Source organism: Solanum stenotomum, chromosome 12 (genome assembly GCF_019186545.1).
Source record: "Solanum stenotomum isolate F172 chromosome 12, ASM1918654v1, whole genome shotgun sequence".
Lineage (NCBI taxonomy): Eukaryota > Viridiplantae > Streptophyta > Magnoliopsida > Solanales > Solanaceae > Solanum > Solanum stenotomum.
In genome coordinates, this window is record NC_064293.1 from 19,502,058 (window position 1) to 19,526,485 (window position 24,428).

The window sequence follows — 24,428 nt, forward strand, 5'->3', positions numbered from 1 at the left end:
GCTTTTTAACTGATTTCCGGATCTTTTTTTTTCTATTCTTAGAAGGAACCAAATGGCTCCTTTTTATAGCCAAAATCGCAACCTCTATTGGCTTCAAGAATTCAAATTTTGAATTCTTGAAAAGCCAAAACAGGAGGACTAATGATGAAGGGGGAGAAAAAATCCCCCAAAAATCGCCTTTTCAAGCGGATTGGAAAGCATTGAGTGACTGATAAGGCGTTTTTTCGGTGACCAGAGCCGTTCTGACGAAGGGGATGGAGGAGCACGTGGGGGAGGTGATGGAGAGGAGCTTGGAGCGTCCGATTTTTTGGAAAAAGGAATATTATTATTATTATTATTAAAACTTTAGTTAAACAAATGTGGAGAGCCAAAATTCGTTGTCAACAAAGGGTTGTTACTATCTAGCAATAAGAAAGATATTTTCACAGTTGTGATACAGACTGGGCTGCTTGTACCTTTTCCAGAAAATCTGTTTCAAGATTCACTATTCAGCTTGGGGACTCATTGATCTCATGGAGGTCAAAGAAACAGTCCATTGTATCTAGAAGTTCAGCTGAATCAGAATGTAGGAGTCTAGCTTCCACAGTAGCTGAGTTAACTTGGATTGTAGGCCTCATTACAGATCTTGAAGTTCAAGTTCAACCAGTTACAATATTTAGTGACAGCAAAGTAGCCATTCAAATGGCTGCTAATCCAGTGTACCATGAACGAACCAATCACATAGAAATAAGCTGTCATTTCATTAGGGAAAAGATTCAACAAGGTCTCATGAAGACTCAGTATATATCTACACATGATCAACCTGTTGATGTTCTAACTAAGAGTCTAAACAAAGTTCAACATGTCTATTTGATATCCAAACTTGGACTGGCTAATCTCTTTGCAGTACCAAGTTTGAGGGGGAGTGTTGAGGATATACAATGATCTAGAATATTCTATTAGACATGTATATAGTAAGTTAGTTACTAATTTTGTTAGTAGGTTAGTTGTTAAGTCAGTTAGTTAGTTTACTATATAAAGGATCTCTTGTTCATTATTGAAGCAACTTGAATAATACAATCAAGGATCAATCTCCATCTCTTCTTCTTTTTCTTCTTCTTTCTATCTTGAATACTCAGTCTACTATTCCATTACTCTATAATTCATCAATATCCATGTATTACTCAAACTTATTTTGCACAAATATGGGAAACGTATTTCAAATTGGCAAACAATGAATCCAAGAATCTTAGTAGGTGTGGCGGATCATCCAATAACGTGTTCAGAATTTTTATGCAAGTGATTTCGATCTATTATCACAATTTTATTTGTAATTAATTTTAGAACGTAGGACTATTGGGCTTGATGCATTAATTCATATTCCTAATTGATCTTTCATGTTGTATTATTTTCTAGCAAGCTCCTTAAAGAGTGTCTTCGCCATTGAAATGTAGGAGCAGAGGTTGAGTTAGAATATAACTTACGGGTTCGATCAAGAATCCGTATAAGTGATTTATTGTTAGGGTATATGCTAAATATATATGTATAGCTAGAAGGATAGTTTAGTCTTTTGTATCATATTTACATATTATAAATACCTCGTGTAATCGGTTAATGTAATTCATTCAAGATAGTTATTCTTTCATGGTATCAGTTACCCAGGCTCTCTCTAACTCTTTTTCTCCTACGTATCATCATGGTTTCATCTACCTCGCTCGGTACTCAAACCTCTTCTGCCACTTCTATGGCTACTATTCCAGTTGCACCTCCTATTCCGAATTTCGCTGTTTCTGTTTCCAACATAAAACATCTGATTCCTACCACTCTTGATTATACAAACTACATGCTTTGGAGAGAGTTATTTCTTCTCGTGTTTAAAGGACATGGTGTCTATGGCTTCATCGATGGAAGTCATCCATGTCCAAAACCTACTCTTACCATGGAGAAGGGAGCTTCGACTATTAATCCTGTTTTTCAACAATGGGTCCAACTTGACTCCATTGTTTTGTCATGGATACAAGCTACAATCTCTCAAGAGATACTTCAGGCTATTATTCGTCCTAATAGCAATCTTACTGCTCGCGAGGCATGGTTACAGATTGAACGTCTTTTCCGTGATCATGCTAGTTCCCGAACTCTCCAACTTAAGGTTCAATTTCATAATCTAAAGAAAGGTTCTCTTTCTATCTCTGATTACGTGCACCGCCTCAAATCCATTGTCGATGCCTTGATATCAATTGGTAATCCTATCTTTGATTCAGATCTTGTTCTCCAAGTTCTTTCTGGCCTACCTTCCGAATATCTCTCTGTTAGCACTTCAATCTCCACCAGAATTCCACTTCCTTCTTTTCTTGAGACCATATCTCTTTTATTTCTTCATGAGACTCAATTAAATGGTCTTTTCTCTGCCGCATCAGATTCTTCTACTACTTTACTAGCTAAACATAATTCATCTTCTAAAGGACGTGGACGTGGAAGAAATTCTAATGGTGGTCGTCATGCCAATGGTGGTCGTGGTAGAGGCCACAACAACAACAACAATGGCTACCATAGAAACTATTCCACTACTCCTCTCCAATTTGCTCCACATCCAAATGCTTCTTCCATTCTAGGTCCAGTTCCACACACTAGTACTTCTCTGTTCTATCCTAGTTATCCAGCAGCGCCTTCTCCTTTTCAATGTCAATTATGTTTTCAACCTACTCATACTGCAAGAGATTGTCCATCTCTTGGTTCTAAAGCACTCTTTTCTGATCTTCAATCTTTCTCGTCTGCGCATTCTTATGATCCGGCAGGTCACACTCCTTCGTATGTTGACACAGGAGCCTCTTCACACATGACACCTAATCTTTCGCATCTCTCTTCTGCTCAACCCTATAATGGTAATGATCGTGTTATGGTAGGTAATGGTAATCAACTCCCCATATCTTATATCGGTAATAATACATTCTCTACTTATTCTTCCACTTTCTCTCTAAAAAATGTTTTAGTTGTTCCAACTCTTTCTTGCAATTTATTAAGTGTTCGTAAATTTACTTTTGATAATAAATGTTCAATTGACTTTGATGCTTTTGGTTTTTCAATTAATGACTTCCAGACGAGGAGAATTCTTCTCAGGTGCAATAGTTCGGGTCCCCTTTACTCTTTCTCTCCATCAACTCCTCCGGTTGCTGCTCATTATGCTTTTGTTTCTTCCCATGCTTCTCCAACTCTCTGGCATCGTCGTCTAGGCCACCCTAGTATAGGTGTTCTTTCTAGTCTAGTTAGAAATAATAATTTGCAATGTTCTTTTTCGAAGCGTTTAGATTTTCTTTGTAATGCCTGTCAACTTGGCAAACACACAAAACTACCATTTAAGGAATCTATATCTTCTTCTACTTCTTCATTTGAATTGATTCACAGTGATATTTGGACCTCTCCAATTCCCTCTTTTACTGGTTTTCGTTACTATATTTTATTTCATGATGATTTTACTAAATTTACATAGGTGTTTCCAATTCGACGTAAATCAGAAGCATTTCTTATGTTCAAAGCCTTTTACTCTTATGTTTTAACTCAATTTTCGGTCAAAATTAAATCACTACAATGTGATGGAGCTGCCGTATACGTCAAACTTGCTTCTTTTCGTGAGTTTTTAAATTCAAATGGTGTTTGTCTTTGCATTTCATGTCTACATACTCACCAGCAAAATGGTAAAGCCGAACGAATGCATCGCACTATACTAAATATGCTTCGGTCTTTACTTTTTCAATATTTTCTTCCATCTCAATTTTGGGTTGAAGCCCTTAATACTGTTGTCCATCTCTTAAATATTCTACGTTCTTCCAAGCTCAAGTTTAAAACTCCCTATGAACTTCTTTTTGGTAAACAACCCTCGTATCATCATTTACGTGTATTTGGTTGTTCTTATTTTCCTAATCTTCGTGATTATGTACCACATAAGTTGAGTCCTCGATCTAAACATTGTATTTTTCTTGGCTATCCTTCAAATTATAAAGGTTTTAGGTGATTTGATCCTTTCGAAAATAAAGTTTTTATTTTCTGTCATGTTATTTTTAAAGAGGACTCTTTTCCATATCCTTCCTTAATTTCTCAGTGTATATCTCCAAACACTTCCTTATCTTCCTTTAAGAGTCCATCATCACTATTATTTCCTTCTCTCCCGTCTCCAAATATTTCTCCTACTTTATCTCCAAATAGAGTTTTCAATTTGCATACTTCTCCTAATCTGGAACGCTTTAGTCCCCTGCCGACACATTCCTTGTCTTTCTCACCTACTCCAATATGTCCATCTAGTACTTATCCTAATGTAACATCCTCACCGCTGCCAACTTTTCGTTCTCAATCTAGGACTCAATCTTCTCTATCTTCAGTAACTACTTCCCCTAATTTACAAGGACTCCATCCACGGACAGTTCCCTCTGTATATCAAACGCAAAACGTTTCATCTCTTGATTCTAATGTACATCTGATGATCACCTGAGCACAATCTGGAAAGCTCAAACCTAAAATTCTTCCTTCTTTATTATCTCACATATCTCATATTTCATCTCAACCTTCTCTTCCTCCTGAACCCAATTCATTTTCTAAGGCCAATAAAAATCCAAACTGGAAAAGGGCAATGGCAGATGAATACAACTCCCTTATCGCCAACAACACCTGGGACTTAGTGTTGCCCTCTACTAATGCAAATGTCATTGGTTGCCGATGGGTTTATAAAGTGAAACAAAAATCTGATGGCTCGCTTGACCACTATAAAGCTCGTCTAGTTGCTCAAGGTTATAATAAAAAACATGGATTAGACTACGATCAAAGGTTTAGTCCTGTGGTGAAACCAGTTACCATTCAAACTGTTTTTGCTTTAACGGCTTCCAAAGGTTAGGAAATTCATCAATTAGACATTAAGAATGCCTTTTTACATGGCACTCTTAATGAACTGGTATATATGAAACAGCCTACTGGTTTTGTTCATCCGCAATTTCCACATCATGTTTGCCGATTGAACAAAGCCCTTTATGGCTTAAAACATGCTCCACGAGCATGGTTTCATCGGTTCACCTCATTTCTTGTCAAACATGGTTTTAAAACATAGCTTTTCTGATAATTCTCTCTTTATTTACAAATCTGCTTCGGACATAATCATTCTTCTTCTATATGTGGATGATATTCTTATCACTTCGTCTTTGAGTTCTTTACTGAAGTCTACAGTCAAGACTCTTATGTCTGAATTCTCCATGAGAGATCTCGATCTAGTCAATTTTTTTTCTTGGAATCTCTGTCTCCACATGTAAGGGTGGTTATTTTCTTAACCAATCTAAGTACATTCATGATCTTCTTAATCGGACAGGTCTTTTCTTATCTAAACTAGTTAATACTCCTCTTTCTCTGAAATCTCTTATTGCTTCTGATACATCTCCTCCATTTTCTGATCTGTCTTTATATCATAGTCTTGTTGGTGGACTTCAATACTTAACTTTTACTCGACCCGACATTGCCTTCTCTATTAGTCAAGTTGCTCAGTTCATGAATTCTCCCTTGGACATTCATTTTACTATAGTGAAACGTATTTTACGCTACCTGCGTGGTTCCATAAATCATGGTCTATTCATTCTAGGTGGCTCAATTGGTTCATTAACATGTTATACTGATGCAGATTGGGCAGGTTGTCCTACCACCCGCAGGTCTACCTCAACGAATTGCATCTTTCTTTGTAATAATCTTATTTCTTGGTCATCTAAGAAGCAAAGTGTTGTATCGCGCTCGAGTGTTGAGGCAGAATATCGTTCTGTTGCCTATGGTACTGCTGAGATATCTTGGTTGCTCTCTCTTCTTGGTGATCTACATATTCAGCTATCCTCTCCTTCAACAATCTACTGTGATAACATCAGTAGTATATACTTAGCTCACAATCATGTTCATCATGCTCGCACTAAACACATTGAGATTGACATTCACTTTGTTCGTGAGAAGGTTGCTTCTGGTGTTCTACAGGTTCGCTACGTGCCAAGTGCGAATCAACTTGCAGATTTACTGACGAAGTCTCTTCCCTATGCTCAATTTTCATTCTTGCGTGACAAGCTCAACATTAGTCGAGACCCAACATCGCTTGAGGGGGAATGATAAATATATAGGTATAGCTAGAAGGATAGTTTAGTCTTTTGTATCATAGTTACATATTATAAATACCTCGTGTAATTGGTTAACGTAATTCATTCAAGATAGTTATTCTTTCAGTATATACTATTTATCATGTGTTTAGACATAGTATTCTAACAATTTTCAAGATTAATTATCTAAGTGGGAGATTGTTAGAATATATACTATTAACCATGCATTTAGATATAGTACATTATAACAATTGTGATGGTTAAAAGTCTAAGTGGGAGATTGTTGGGATATATACTATTAACCATATGTTAAGAAATAATATTTATACTATAATAAATATTTGCTCAATTTTAATAGATCATATATTTGTTTATGGTGTCTGTTTACTTATATAGTAGATGATTTAGTGTGTAGAGTTTTAACTTATACACAAATATTAAATCATCGGTTCTGTAACACCTCATATTCTACGTGTACTAGTTCTATGTATATGATGCTTATAAATTGCCTTGTGGTATAGTTATGGATTCGGTTTCCTATGCGACTAGTGACAATAGAATAGGTTTAAAGTTGTAATACTCCATGCCTTCCAACACATATACGACTAAGTGAACTCAAAAACAATTCAAACTCGGGAAATGTGGTATTCGATGTAAAAGTCAAAGTGGTCAAGTGTGTATTAGTGCTACAGTCTTGTAAAGAAACTAAGATTGAGAAAATGGTGTAAAAATAAATGAGGTGCTTGCTTGACTAAACTATGATAGTAGGTGACAAGTAGGTGATGCACCTACTTAGAATTAGTGGACTGAATTTTAAGTTAAAAGGGGCAAGTGGGTGATGCACCTACTTAGAATTAATGGACTGAATTTTAATTAAAAGGGGCAAGTAGGTGATGCACCTACTTAGAATAAGTGGACTGCATTTTAAGTGAAAAGAGCAAGTAGGTGATGCACCTACTTGGAATAAGTGGACTGCATTTTAAGTGAAAAAGGAAAGAAGGTGATGCACCTACTTAAAAACTTGTGGCAGAACTTGAGGAGGTAATGCACCTGCTTGCTTAAAGTAAAGGACCATATTATTTCTCCATTTTATGAAGTGATCAAAAGCCGTGAGTTCAAAAGCCGTGAGTTCATATTGTTACTTCTACATTGTGATGCTTAGGGACTGTTTTGTGTATCATAAAATAAGGGGGTCTGGCTGGACATATGCAGAGAAGTCATGGGAACTGGTTAGAGGACCACTTAATTGAATGTTGCATGAGATTACTTCCTGTCATTCCTTTAATATTGTTTTCTAGACGTGATGAAGCCCGAGGAATTTCAGAGGACCTTATAAGAAGGTTGTATAGTATATTAATTTTTTTTAGAGGAGAATGGATAAGAGGAACACTCTTGATGGGATGAATTATAGATATACTGTCAATTACTGTTCTTGTCTTATGAAGTAGCCCAAACTTATTGATCAACTACTAATGCTAGTTTTATTATTTACTCCATTGTAGATAAATAATCTGAAAGGAAGACGATTAACTCATTGTAATATCCAATGTTGTGCAGCAGGTATGCAAGACTATTCGATTTTTTATTTCTTTGGCATGAATCCAACATTTGTATTACAAAGTAAGCTTTCTAAGTACCCTCGATTGTGATTGATCCATAGTTGTAGTTCCTACTCCCTAGAGAATTAAAGTGAGTACTCTAATATGAGTTTATTACTAAATGTATGTGCTTACTCTACCAAGTATTAGCATGCAAGATTTAAACTTATTTCATCATCAAAGTATCCTTGGCACGTATTTCCCTTATATAAGTCAAAATGATCCTAGATTACACATGATACATATGTTTATATGTTGGATATACAATCTGCCCATATCTTGCCAACTTGCTTCAATTGTCTATTCCATCATATATGTCATCTTTTCACATGTTCATATGTTTCCTTTATTGGTCCCATTGTGTTAGACTATAATGTTACTTCACAAGATCCCTACTTGCTCTATTGTACATTTTATATGTAATTACTTGGAATATGTATCCGTCCTTAAGTTGAATCTGTCCACATTCTCCCTTGGATCTACGTTCATGTATACCTTGTATTTGATATTAGTTAGTGAGTTGTGCTTCAATTTGAGATGTCAAAACGCTCACTGATTCATATAAGCTCCTAAGTATTACGTTGGTGTCAGATTTGCTTCCCACGTCAATGTCATTATCGGAAGTCCATATTCGTATGTCTTCTACTATTGGTCCATAGTTCCAAATCTCAACAACGATTATGACCACCAAAACAGCAATCTCAAAAGAGTTATGATCATCAAAAGAACAATATCTAAAGTGTTATGAACATCAAAACAACAACCTCAAAGATTAAAGAATCTAAGTGAAGCAATCTATATAATTGTGGGTGGTAGCCCAGGGGCAAATGCCTAGCATAGGTCGATCCCAATTGGTATAGAAAGGTGGCAGCTCAGGGGCAAAAACCTAGCATGGGCCGATCCCAATTGGTAAAGAAGGGTGGCAGCTTAAGGCGAAAGCCTAGCATGGGTCGATCCCAATTTGTGGAATTATGAAGACAACATCCCAGAGGTTAAAATGCCTAGCATGGGTCATCCTCTTCTACCACTGATCAGCTGGTCATTTGTATCATATGTCTTATCAAGATTTTAACGTATAGTAAAGTAAAGAAAAGAATATAACATACACGATTCCACAAGTATAAGCAAAGGTGGTCTCTAATCCTTATCTATTGGTATTTGGTTTCACTTGAGCTTTCATTTTACATATGGTTGTATTATGCCTTACATATTCAGTACATTCTTTCGTACTGATGCCCCTTATGGGGACATTGCATTTCATGCTGCAGGTACAAGTACTCAACTAATAGATCTCCCAATAGAAGCACATGATACTCAACGGTTGCTGGTGAGCTCCATGTTAATTCAGGGCTTTGCCGAGTCTTTACTATGCGTATTTTCCTAGTTGTACAGTCATGGATTCCAATAGAGGCTTTGTAGACATTGTAAAGCTATCATCTGTATTCATAGTTTCACTTGTCACATGTATCGGTTTAGCTAGTCGACATGTATTGTATACGAAACTTCTCATTAGTAAATCTATTTGCATAGTAGTTTACTTCATCATAGGTCACTTATAAAACATGTGTTCATATGGTACTTGTCCGCCTCACCTAGGGTTGGAGTGTGACAGGTTCTTATAAGTATAAAGTTTTTTGTTCACAATCTAGGATGAAAATTAGACATGTCATCGGTACGATTGTAGCACAAGATTATAAGTAATTTATCTTGATTATTGGAGCGGTATAGTTCCAACTTTTTGTGCCAGTGCATTTTGTATCTATTGAACAGGACCGAGTAGAGATAGTTGTTTTAGACTGACTGACAAAAACATATTCTCTAAACTATTAAATATACTTATATTCTCAATCCTGATGTAGCTATTATGATCTATATATATTAATTATCGTTTTGATTTATTAAAATGTGAGATTCTGAGATGGGTCAATATGCCTGGTAGATTGGATGATAATAATAAATATTGGTGAAATAATTAGTTAGTTGATGGAATCCATGTCTCGTTATAGAGATTGATTGATATGCCTTTTTGAGAAACTTATAAGTTTTCATCGTGTCAAACCTTGCAAGTGGATTTATGAATCCGACACATGAAATAAGTTAAGTAGTGCTCTAAAGGAAGTTAATCATTGAATTAAATTCATCAGTAATTTAATTTGTTGATTAGTATATGTAATCTTAAATGGGGAATTACATAAGTGTTTAATGGGGAATTACGAAATATAAATAGAGGAGTGCAATTACGAATTTCTAGTGGAATGATTTGTAATTTATTATGGTAAGAATAATTCAAATTAATTATTTGGAATTATTTCCATAATAGGAAGATTATGTGGTCTTTACAGTGCTCATATTTAACTAGAACTCAGAATCTCATTTCTAAGGAAAAGGAAGAAGATAGTTTTTGGTTCGATAAAACCAACGTGTGGTTTTTCTTGTTTTAAAGGAAAATCGGGTTTTCTTCTCCTTTTTGGACTGGGAAGAAATCTCTATAAGTAGGGTTTCTCCTAACCTAGAAAGTGATTAGTTTCTTATTCGATACTTGCCCACCCAAGTATTGAGAGAGTTCAGATGTGAACTTGGGATCACTGTAGAAAATCATAGTTGTTGTCTAACTTATGGATTTGCTTGAATAAGATCTGTCTAACTTGGAGATTCGCTTGAATGTATCGTATTTATCAAATTATATTTCAGCAAATTTATGTGTTCTAGTATAAAATATATTGGTTATCTATTATTCATGTAAGCAATAAAATTCTGATATGCTTTCGCTGTACATATAATTTTCCAACAATTGGCATCAAGACCCAAGCTTTCATCTAAATAGATAACTCATATGATATGTATAAGGTTAAATTATACATATGCTTCGTTGAAAAATCATGTGAAAAGTTGGTTTTTGTTGACGTGGATGTTTGGCGGCTATGAATAATATGTATTTTGTGATTTATGAAATATAAGGTTAACAAAATAGGTTTTGCTTATAAGCACGTCAAAATGTTCTTTTTTTTTTAGGTTCACATGTAAGTGGCTGTAAAGACATTGTCTTGAAGGTGCTAATTATATATATTTTTTTATGATTGGTCATACATGCATCATTTTATTTTTAAAAAGTGATTCATGAATCATACTAAATATTTTATCAATTAAGGAGCAATATTTGTTGATTGGCCGGTGACTGTTTGTTTTATTGCATGTGTCGGCGGCTACAATGGTATCGTAGGGCATAACCTGTTTTCGTAGTAATATCTTTTGGCAAAGTGAATGTTTAATTTAATTTAATATTTTTTGCCAAATAATTGATACTACAATTAAATGCATGTTTTGATGTTTGGTTTAATTATCAGTGGATTGTTTGAAAAAAATAATTTATTCAAACTTGTTTCACGTGATTAAAGGGTGGTGACAACCACTATTAATTACTTAGGAAATATTGGTTTCTTCTTTTTTGCCAAATAATTATGTGAGCTGAACATTATAATTCATGAATGGTTACCATTAAGTGGTTTGTTTATTTGGAATTATTAGAAATTCTTAGTATTATATATATATTTAAGATTATAATATGTGAATTGAGAATTATGATAAATAAATAGGATCTACGAAAATGGTCTATTTATTTGAGTTGTTAGAATATCATCAATGTATCATGTATGAATTGTTCTTCATAAATGTATACTAGTAAAGGTTTGTTTACTCAGAAGGAGATTTACCTTTAGATACTAGTAATACTTCAATTAATTCATGAGAAGAGATATTAAAGATTTTCACCGGTTTAAAGGGAGAAATATAATATCTTGAATTTTCAAGTGTATTAATTGAGAGAACAATATGTTGTAAAGAGGTTAGTTGTGTGCCTTAGCCGAAAGACAGGACACAAATATGTTTTGTGCTCATGAGATAATTATTAAAAAGAGAATAAAAATGTGAATCAAGTTATTTGAATCTTAAACTATGCTTGAAACGATTATTTTTTAAAATTTGGTCATAACTAAGGTGGTCATGAATTTTATGATATCTGATTAAAATTTGACTTGAAATTTGATGGTTCCAACGAAAATCGTTTAGATGAATTTAGGTAGTTTGTCGGATTAAAATTTGATTTGAATATGATAAGATTATTCTTTATGTTAATTATGTTTATGTTAAATTTGGAACATGATTACACATGGTTATTTAACATGAATTGATATGTGATAAGAATATATGTCATATTGTTTTAATTCCTAAAGATACTTAAATTACTTAAATTTGAATTTGATCATAGCTTTGGAAATAAAGATTCTTTATATGCTCCAATTGACCTGAAATTTGGTAAGTTCATTGATAATGGCCTAGTAAGAAGTACTCATTGTTATGTGGTTATGATTCTTTGAGGTCGTTAAAATGATTTTAAAGTAGTTCTTTGGAATTAAAATGTGATTTAGTATGAATGACATCCTTTATATCAGTTTTATTTATGTTATATGTGGTACATGATTACATGTGATGAGTTAACATGAATTGATATATGATAAAGATGTAGATCTGATTATTTTTTCTTAAATCATTTGAATCTGAATTTGATCATAGCTTTGGAGATAATTATTATTTTTGAACTCTAATTGATTTGAAATTCGATATGTTCATCAGAAACGATCAAATTAAAAATACTCATTGTTATGAAGTGATTTGGCAATTTGAGGTCGTTTAGATAATGTTTTTAGATATTTCATCTTGAAAATTAATTTTAATGAAAATTAATCGACTATAATATAATGGTGATAAAGATTGTTCTCTATGGCATTCATGACTAAATTTTAGTGAAGTATTAAGTTCATGTGTTGGCTTAGACCTTCCTTCATATATATCGGATGAAATTAATACAAGTCATTAAAGTTTAATCTCTAGTTTTGATTACCTGTATTGACTCTCTTAAACTGAGTAATATTTGATTGGATCAATAGATCTAGGGATAATGATATTCACTTGACTCAAATTAACATATACTCTCCATCTGAGTTAGCTTTTGTTCTAAATTTGTTGAAGTGAATATCCAACACCACATGCATATGTATGTTGCATGAGTAGTCATTTTTTTCAATATAAGTATAAAGTTTTTTGTTCATAATCTATAATGGAAATTGGACATGTCATCGGTACGATTGTTGCACAAGATTATAAGTAATTTATCTTGATTATTGGAATGGTATAGTTCCAACTTCTTGTGCTAGTGCATTTTGTATGTATTGAGCGGACCGAGTAGAGAGAGTTGGTTTAGACTGACTGACAAAAACATATTCTCTAAACTATTAAATATACTTATATTCTCAATTCTGATATAACTATTATGATCTGTATATATTAATTATCGTTTTGATTTATTAAAAGGTGAGATTCTGAGATGGGTCAATATGCCTGATAGATTGGATGATAATAATATATATTGGTGAAATAATAAGTTAGTTGACGGAATTCATATCTCGTTATAGAGATTGATTGATATGCCTTTTTGAGAAACTTATAAGTTTTCATTGTGTCAAACCTTGCAAGTGGATTTATGAATCCGACACATGAAATAAGTTAAGTAGTGCTCTAAAGGAAGTTAATCATTGAATTAAATTCGTCAGTAATTTAATTTATTGATTAGTATCTGTAATTTTAATATGGGGAATTACACAAGTGTTTAATGGGGAATTATGAAATATAAATAGAGGAGTGCAATTACAAATTTCTAGTGGAATGATTTGTAGTTTATTATGGTAAGAATAATTCAAATTAATTATTTGGAATTATTTCCATAATAAAAAGATTACGTGATCTCTACAGCGCCCATATTTAACTAGAACTCAGAATCCTATTTCTAAGGAAAAGGAAGAAGAAAGCGTTAGTTTTTGGTTCAATAAAACCAATGTGTGGTTTTTCTTGTTTTAAAGGAAAATCGGGTTTTCTTCTCCTTTTTGGACTGGGAAGAAATCTCTATAAGTTGGATTCTCCTAACCTAGAAAGTGATTAGTTTTCTATTCGATACTTGGTCCATCCAAGTATTGAGAGAGTTCGGATGTGAACTTGGGATCACTGTAGAAGATCATAGTTGTTGTCTATCTTATGGATTTGCTTGAATAAGATTTGTCTCTAACTTGGAGATTCGCTTGAAGGTATCTGCTCACGCTTCAAGAGGTATTTATCGAATTAAATTTCAGCAAGTTTATGTGTTCTAGCATAAACGGTGTTGGTTATCTATTATTCATGTAAGCAGTAAAATTCTGGTATGCTTCCGTTGTATATATAGTTTTCCAACATTTATAACCATATATAACTGCCACTTTTGCCGAAAGGTTTTTATTCCTTTATTTTTTTTCCCTGTTAAATGAAGCACTTTCTCCTCGTTTGGGCTTTTTAAGCCATGATTTAATGGGCAAAAATTGCAACAAGATAAACCAAATCATTGTGTATCCCATAGTTTATGATTGCCCTCCTGAAGTGTTTGGTTCTAGTTCAAGGAGGTAACACACTATTACCGTTTTATTCATGTTACGAACTAAACATTGTTTGGTCACGAGTTCTAAACATTGTTAGATCACGAATTTTGTGAAGCACCGAATCTAGATTAAGATTTCCGTTACACTTTACATATATCAAAAATATTGTCATTCTGCTATTCCCATTAACAAGAAATTAATCACTACTATTAAATTCTATCCAACAATGTACACTTTGCTGAGTGTAAATAAGCTGTCTTGATTAAAATTCAGAACCTATTGTATTGTATTAAATGTGGTAACCAATGTTATGTACAATAAAAATTGGACTATAGCCTAAGTACCTAGTCACTAAAATAATAAACCAGAGACCCCTAAAAGACATCCTCAAAAATCTGGAAAATCTGCTTTTGGCTCTGGTTGTTGAAATCACCTAACAGTAACCCAGTCATCATCAGAACACCATTCAGATTCTGTACTAAATTCACTCACTAGCCCCATGAGCCTCTCCGCCGGCGAAGTAGACCAACACCCACAGCTCGAATTCAGATTTTCCGGCGAGGGTAGAAAAGTAATTGAACATGTTACTGATGATTGAGCACATTCATCAGATACCCAATCTGGGAAATCAAATGGACATTTAGGAGATATTGATGGAACCCCATTCTTGATTTCTTCATTTAATAATGTAACGGTATCATGATCAGCCACAAAAGGATGTTTTAGAAGCATCTCAGCCGTCCATCTCTTTCTTGGATCTTGAACAAAGCATTTGCTTAAGAAATCCTTTCCTTCTTCTGATAGTTCTTCAGGGATTTGAGGCAACTGATTTTTAACCCCAATTGCCATTAACAATTCTGTAACATTGGAGAATCTATAAGCTGGAACTCCGGCAACCATTTCAGCTACCACACACCCAAGTGCCCATATATCCGCCGGAGTACCCTGTTCGCCGCCGGTGACCATCTCCGGCGACATGTACAATGGGCTACCCCTCAATTCACATCGCAATTCATCATCTTTCTTGATTCCAACTCTCTTTGCCAATCCAAAATCAGCAATTTTCACTTTACCATCTTCACCAAGAAGAATATTTTGAAGCTTAATATCACAATGAGCATACCCAACTTCATGTACATACTGAAGCCCTTTGAGTATACCTTTTGTGTATCCACTAACTTCAAATTCCGACAACTTATAATTCTCCGATTTCTTGAGCTTTTCCGCTAACGAACCTCCAGTAGCATACTCCAGCAACAAATTATACAAACTTTCACCATTTTCAAACGAATAACTCTCACCAAAACATCGTATGATTTCTGAACACCCATTGAGTTCATCCAAGATTTTTTTCTCGTTCACGAGCGAAACAGAGTGAGAAACCCCAGATGATTTCATTACCATTAATGGAAGAAATTGGGTACTCTGTTTTCTGGGTATTGCAAGATTAACTTTTCCAAAGCTTCCATGGCCAACAGCTTCACCACGAACCCAATCCATGAAGAATCTTTACAAAATTTCGTCAATTTTAGGGATTTTTTTTAGGTAAAGAATGAGAGAGAAAACAGAGGAGTCTGTAAGTCACAACGAACTCTGTTTTACACACGCTAAATATATATATAGGTTTTTTTCTTTGGACAGTTTTCCTTTTTGTGTGAAGTGGTTATATGATTTTTTTTTTTTTACCATAATAATAATATGGGAGAAATAAAGTAGGATAAAAAAGAAAAAGAAAAAAAAAGAGCACGTGTTTTTGGAAATATATTTCTTCCTAATTTGGTTGAAACAGAGACAGCGTACCGAAAAGTTAATTTAAAAAACGTGGTTTGTTAAGGTGGGAAAGCATTTAATAAAACGAAAAACATGAAATATTAAAGATCCTTCAAGGACCACGCGGACAACTTCATTAACGACATTACGATACCATTAATTATAGTACCTAAACAACATGTTTAGTGTTGTCTAATCTTAAAATAATTTTAAAAAACACGGTATTTGATTTTTTTACTTTTACTTCAAGAAAGGGCAAATACACTTACCATAATTGATATATTTCCTTTTCTGGAAGAAAAAAGAGATATTTAGCTAATTCTTTTCTTGAAGGAAAAAGTTTTAATTTTTTAAAAATTGAGATTTGGTATTACAATGTACTTTTTAAAGAGTAAATGTTACTTACTAAAATAATAAATGTACTTTAAATAAGATTTTAGCTTATATATATATACTAATGATATAAGTTATAATTTGATGTGTTATAGCTTGTAGGTTGTATGCCATATTTTTTCAAGTGTAATTAGTTTACTTATGACTTGTATTAATATAATATTATCTTTTAAATATTCCCATACTGTAAAGTTTATTTAAAATTTTCAAATATATAAAATTAAACTATTAATAAACGGGGTATGCGTTTCATGTGGCTAATAGGGTTAGGCCAAATGTCGTAGCATTTGTTGCTCTTTCAATTTGGTATTTTGAAACTTTCCTTCTCTTTACTTCTTACTCCACATCAACTTCACTTGCAAAATTTGGGTTGGATTAATGCACCTCATTTATTTTTATTAAAATAAGGACATCTAATTCTGAATGTTAAAGATGTATATAAAATTTTAGATGTCTGAATTTAAATTTATGTCTGAATATATAGAAGATTTGAATACTACATGATTAGGTTGAATATATTGACAGATACTTAATTTTTAATCAAAAATATTTAATAGAAATATTTTATCACATGTTCATATACTCAATCTGAATATGTCATAGTTCAAATATCTTAATAAAATTTACTTACAAATTAAGGAATATATCGATATATTTGGCTAAACAATTAGTATAAGTTTGTGTTTTCAACATGATCGAGATACATAAATTTGTCTTTAGTTAAAAATTACTCATAAATTTAAAATCTAAAAAAAATACTAAATTAATACCATAGAAATAGAATATTTTTACAAATGATATGACAGTTGGGATTGGTGATAACTAATAGGTGTGGTTGTAGGTCTCGATTTTGGATTTGTGTTGTGTGGGTGATGATGGTAATTATAGCTAACAGTAATGATTAACAATGGCAGTTGATGGTAACAATTAATAATTGTGATGAGCGATAATGATAGTCAATGGTTACGGTAAATGATAAAGGTAGTTGACAAGATATCGTGATGGCTGATGACAATATTTGTTGTTAGCAATCGTTGGTTGTGTTGTGATGATGATAATGATTGTTAATTTTGGCTAATGGTAGTGTCGGCTAGCTGTGTTAATTAACTAGTGGTTCTATATGATTGATGGTGATAATTGTAAATGATGGCTAATAATGATGTTGATTGACTGTAGTGATGGTTATAAATGGTAGATAGAAGAAATTAATAATAATGCACTCAATTATATTTAACCGTGAAAATAATATGGAATAGTAATGAGATGTCATCTTTATATAAATTCTAGAATCTTAATAATATTACTACTTCATTATAAATCATATTTTTTCAAAGCAATCCAGAGTCGATTCCTATTTATAAGGGTTATCTATATAACCTATAGTTATTTTTATATATTTTTCCCAGCTTAATTAATGCTGGTCATTATACAACGTAACCACTGGCTGCGTTTACCATATAATTGTTTTAGATATCTCAATATTTTTTTTTTTGAAAAGAAAAATAACAAAAAAACCTCATCAAGAAGAGATTCCATGGTTTTAAAATACTAAAACGTGCCAACAAATTCCTAAAACTTATCGTTTTAAAAATGAGAAACATGGTGCACGATATTGCAATATTATTTAAATAACTCGATTTATTAGTCCATAATCTATAGTTGTATTAAAAAATCGATACTTGTCCAGAGAGGGATGTTAGATGTATTATTGGATTTGATTCACATATATAAGATTAGCTTCATTAATAATTTGGGTGAATGTATACTACTTACTGTCAGAATTATATATAATCAAATATGCTAGCCTTTTATCTTTAAGAAATAGTCAAAAAAATTCCACTGGAATAAGTTTAACGTGCAATAGTTTTACTATGAATAATGACAAATATAATTCTCTTTTTTTTATTGTTATGATAGTGCTAGTTGTAATATTGTATTCTCAGATCTCTTGCAATATTATTGAAGGGTTGAAGCTATATATTAAAAAAACAAAAAGAAAAGGATCAGAAAAATTAATTAAAGGGCTTCTAAGCTGGATGAGCTAAGTTTAACCAAATTATGAAGAAATGATAACTTAAATATTACTTGACTTGAATCTATTGTAATCTGAAAAAAAATAAAGAATCCTATTTCCCATGACTCATAATGTAATGGAAAAAATTGTCAATATTATTCCTTTCTTCATAAGCTGATTTATAGAGATAGCGATCCTAATTTTAAAATAAAGAAGAGAATATGTAATTGTTTATTTTAAAGAAAGAAACAATCATATTTTAATTATCACTAGGGAATAAATTACAATTTTATTATTCCCTTTTACTTGTTCAGTTTACATTTTGCATTCTCCTTAATAATGTGTTTATTTTAAATAGACTGATAAAGTAATAGGGAGTACTATTTAAGTATGATATAGAAAAGAATTTGCATTTTAATTATTACTAATTTGTATGGCAAGAGCATGGAGAAGGAAAACAATAAAAGGAAGAAAGATTGAATTGTGTGAGAGAAAAGTAATATGTTGTGATATATATGTTGAATGAAAATAAAAGCAAGGAACCCCACACAACTGGAGAAGAGAGGACACAGCTATATTTGAATCATAATTCATATGGACTTACTTATCACTATCTACCAACAATTAAGGACCCCATACTATTTTCTTAGCTCCGATCCTCACATGCAAATTAATCCACCCTTTCCCTCCCTTAGGAGCCACTCATTTTTTCTTATCTTTCCAAATGTAACTGTAATTTTTCTGTTTCAATTTATGTGGTAAAAGGTGAAAACTTTTAAAAGGGATAAAAAAAATACGAGGAGAATTGTAACTTAAAATTTTAAATTGATTAAATTCAATTTAGCTTCAAGTATTAGTTAATTACTCTTCTTGTTAATAATAATATTTTCTTAAAGCGCTTACAAAAAATTATGTAGGGAAATAAATGAAACAAAAAAAAATAGTATTTATTAAAGGTATATATGATATGACCAGAAAAATAGAAAAGGGTACTCTGTGAGATTCCTCGCTTTGCGGCGCAACTGCAGAAGCAGCGATACTGTTTGTTTGATGCTTTCACCAAAACTCCTTTCTTCTGTTAACGTGTTCTACTATTTACTAATATTCTATTTTAATCTGTTATTCATTACCTCTTATATAAGGTCATGCCTTTGATAGGCTGTAATTGTTACTTGACTAACTCTTTTTCCTTTCTATTTATTCGGTCTATCTCTACCTCTTATTGAAATCATCTATAGCAAACCTCTGTCACTACGTTATCCGCACATCTCATTTTCTCATGCATAATCGATCCCTCTAAACCTCGTTTCTTGCATTTTGTCCTCTATCAAAGCTACTCTTACCTTATCTCGAATATCTCCATTTCTAATTATATCTCTTCTAGTGTACCTTGAGTTGTTGGTCAAAATCATCCTTAAATTATACTTTAAATTTAGATTACATCTTTAAAATATCATTCGTACTAAAAAATATTTTTCAAGTATTTAAAAGCTAATAATTTTCATCCTTCTACTTGTATTGTATTTGTCAAAAAACTAACATGGCCCCACAAGAATCAAATCACCCCCTTCTTATTTATTACTCTGAAATATGCCAAAAATATTATCCTGAATTTTTTCGGCAATTGAGTTTAGCATTATGCAAAATCTTTTAATTTGATAGTTTTTTTTCTTTTATTTTTAATGTGATTTAATATTAAAAAATCATGATGGAAATTATGATAAAAATTGACAATATCTAAGAATATAGTTTCTTAGTTTTTTTGACAAAATCAATTAATTTGGAGGATGTTTTTTTCGACACAAAACGAAAATGACCTTGTATTTTATCGTTTTGTTCTCAAATACAGGGATTAGATTTAGTCCACCCCATGTGTGATTAAAGACCTTTGTCCAACTTACAAATACTCAAGGGCGGACCTAGTTTAGAAATTAAAAGTTCAAGCTAATTTGATAATTTTTGTCCAAACTATGTTCCTATATGTATATGCATTAAATATCAGTACATGTTATATGCATGTATCTATAAAAAAATTGAGTAACAAATTCATTTAGTAGTGTATATCAACTTGAGTTCATTATAAGTTAATACAAATCTATCAACTTTAAACAATCACGAGTTAATCGATCTTTAGAGTTACGTACTTCTTTCAATTTAAATTTCACAAAATCGTTTTTCAATTTTAATGAAATATTATTATCCAAACGTAGTGGGCTTAGATTTTTCCATTTCCATGCAAATTAATTAAATACTAGATGGGCATGAAATAAGAGTAGGGCCACCAATAGTCATGGACAAGGATCATGCAAGTAAGATACATGCTACTAGCTAGTGACTGACCCAAAAATTTGGTAGCATAAATATTACACTATATATTATATGGTCAATGCAATGCACCTAGGGCAATTACATGTGCACATGTTCTTAATTCCCAAATTTTGCATGAGGGCAACAAATAGAACTTGCTTGTAGGTATGGGATTGCTCATCAACTTGCATTAAGAACTTTGCAATTTGCATTTCTGAAGATTCTCATGATCCATCGCTTTCTCTTTTCTTTTTCTCAGTTTTAATTTGGTCGATGGAGACCCTTTTGTTCCATCACAATAAATACATACACATATATATACAAATAATAGTTAAAATTATTTTATCAAAATAATCTACATATATACACATGCATGGAATAGTGAAATAGACTATTAGTCTATTACAACTAAAATCATCTTGTAAATTACACTATAGCCTTGCTAAGACTAGCTAAAATACCATATTCTATTTAGTCAGTTATAGTAAACTAGAAACCCAACAAACTTCAAATAAAGAGTCATACTCTGTCAACTACGCTACTTGGTTAAAGCTTTATTCCAGTTTGTTTTATTTCCTTTCAAGTCTAGTAACTAGTGAAATCACTATGATAGTTTTCCCAGCCGGGATTACAAAATACTATTCTATTCGGTTACGAACTTGTGCCTCATTCTCTCCAACCGATGTGCTAGATCTTCTATCGATTCGATTGACCCTAAAATTAAGAAGACTACCTACATTCGACTGAAAGTGTCTTCGCTTATAAACTCTTCTTTGTGTCCCATACTTTTTTATATAAAAGAAATTGGGCGTAGGGGAAATGGGGAGGATATTACAATGCGGGGAATCAAAGTACCCTCACCAACAAGGTGGGAGTTCATATAGCCAACCAACTGAGCTACTAAGATTCCCCATTGCGTCCCATACTTGTGTTGTGTCATTACAAGAAAAAAGAGATATTCAATTGTTTTCTCTGTCTGTAGGCAAACTGGACAACTCTTGTCTTCAATCATGCCCCACCTAACCAATATGTCCCTTGTATACAATTTTCCTTGTGCTACTAATGTCTCCAAGAAGATCCATCTAGAGGTGTGCCTGTCTGCTTACCTCAACGTTGAAGTGTGTCAATTTTAAGATGAACGTGCCCATATTTATGCCCCTTTTTAGTTTATGACTTCTTTCTCCTCATCCCACGCATTATATAAATTAGAGATAAGACCTAAAAATACATCTAAATCATAGTAAATTGTCAATTACATATATAATCTATGTGGAGGTTCTACCAGTCTATAAATTTATTTCATTTTATATTATTTACTCCCTTCACTAATTATCTGAAAAGAAAACAAGTTAAAACGCATCATGTGCATAAACGCCGCGCCTATATTATACAAAAAGGGAGGCGTTTTAATGTCTTATTTTATTTGATTCTTTTATGTTCAAACTGTTCAGATTTCATCATCTCTCAAGTCTCAATCTTCTACTGTGGTACGTTGAAATTTCAGTTTATTTTATATATATACACTTTAATGGAGCATGAATTTTTTTTATCATATTGTTGGTGTAAATACACCAACACATTTTTTATAGCTGAAGATGTTCTATACATTTAATATACACGAGAGATGTGAAATATTACTCAAATTTTTAACTTATTTATTTTAGTTACGGTTTTTGCTGAGTCAAGGGACCTGGTCCGTTAATGTACAATGAACGCATACATTCTAACAATTTTCTAATACAACTACAAAATTACTGAATTCGTCCTAACACTTAACTAATACCCTCCCTTTTAGTGGAATTTTTACGTGATAAACATTTGAAGAAGTCCCTGCATGACATGGTTTAAAATGAAAAATCAATTAACCACCCACTGGGAAAAAATTTACATCCGAGTCTGATAAAATTTGGGTTGGTGCTGGTCAAAACTAAAATAGTAGAGGCAACATGTGAATCCTTTGTATTCGATTCAATGTTGACAAATTAAAGATACATGCCTCCTTCCAAGTGAAATTTCACATGTCCAATTGTTTAAATAGGGACATGTAGCTAGGTAGGTCATACATAAGAAAATATTATAATATATATATATATAACGATGGTGTAAAAATATGTATACAATTAAAATTATATTTAAGATAAATTAACTATAGGTATAGGGAAAATTGTATGAAATAACAAATTATTAATTTAAATTAAATGCTATAGCCATAGTTTATTTTATTTGTAATTCGCAACAAACATCCCATTTTTTTTCCGTCTGGTTCGGTATACAATTAGCCATTTTCGGTATACAATTACCCATTCGGCATACAAATGTATAAAATGTGTTTGTGTTTGTATAAAGTGAGAGAAAAGTGTATATACAAATATAAATACATATATTTTCGTCCTATACACTTATAATTATACAAATACAGATCTTATTATACAAATTACAATGTATAAATGAATTTATACAAAACTGAACAATTTGTATAAAATTGGATGTATCTAGCGAATTATACAAAACAAAAGCTCCATAGCAAACATAAAATTTGCTATGGAGTACAATTATGCAAACTATAATTATAACATACAAATATAATTTTTATGTTTGCTATATGTGAAAGTTGCTCTATTTTATATATAATAAATATTGATTGACAACTTGATAAATATTATAACTGATCAGTTATTACAATTTAATTAAACTACAATGTTAGTGTAAAAATCTTAATATTTTTCTGCACTAAAAATGATAAAAGTAAAAACATATAATTCCTACGGGTAAATTGGAAGAAATAATAGTGCCTACTAAGTACTAAATTGTTAGGGTGTGACACACTTTAAAAATGATATTTAAAGACATTAATAAAAGAGTAATTTATGAATATTATCTTTTGATTCTTTCCAAACTCTCCTTATAAAAGTAGAGATAGTTATTATCTGAAATATTTAAGTAGTTAAAAATCTCATTAAAAAGAAGGATAATTTTAGTAAAAAAACAACACTTAACACATTTCTTGAACTTTGAAAAATCACATATTTAGACTATAAAAAGAGTCAATGATTTATTTATATTGAACTAGACATGAAGTATATATTATCATCCCGTTTAATATTCTACAGGTGAAACTTCGCTATTTGTCCTACTCCTAGACCGATGGAATTTAAGGGTACATGAGGACAAGTATATTTGAATGAGTTATAAAGAGTGAAAAAATGTTATTTATGAATTATAATTGTGCACATAAAAGTGGTGTAGGAAAAGAAAGTGCGTGGAAAGCACTGAATTTGGAAATTAGTTGTGCATCAACAGACCTAACTCTCAATTAAGGACCCATCATGAACTTTCCAAATAGCTAGCTAGCGTACTGTGCATGATCATATAATCAAATTAGGACAAAAATTATTCAAAACAAAATATCCACCAAACATTACTCCAGTTGAAGCTTTTAGTAGGTCTATCTTGAACACGTTTTTTACTGAAAGAATTGACAAATCGTTTCTATCATTTATTTATCTCACATTATATTAGTATAAGATAATATATCCATGTATTTTGGTTGGTTTCCCCTTTGTCTCATATCTCTACAGTATTTTACAATTATAGATTTGTATTTGGTCTAGAGCATATATATGATTCCACGCACCTAAATCTGATGAGATTGTATTTTCACTAAAGTTTATTGTATTAGAGTGCTCCATAATGAGACTTCATGGTCCAAGTTGGTATTGGGCTGTTTAGAGAAAGGAGTAACTTTCACAAATAACCATTATAATAAACTTAATTATGCTCCATAACTATAATTTGCTTATTT

The 24,428-nt window shown here is 32.2% G+C and overlaps 1 protein-coding gene across 1 annotated transcript; it reads right to left on the reverse strand.

Annotated features, from left to right (window-relative positions):
- Positions 1–14,371: 14,371 nt before the first annotated feature.
- On the reverse strand, positions 14,372–15,716 carry LOC125848285 (mitogen-activated protein kinase kinase kinase 20-like). Its single transcript, XM_049528129.1, has one exon. It carries the CDS (start codon positions 15,640–15,642, stop codon positions 14,572–14,574), a length of 1,071 nt encoding a protein of 356 aa, XP_049384086.1. The 5' UTR covers positions 15,643–15,716; the 3' UTR covers positions 14,372–14,571.
- Between the last annotated feature and the right edge of the window lie 8,712 nt (positions 15,717–24,428).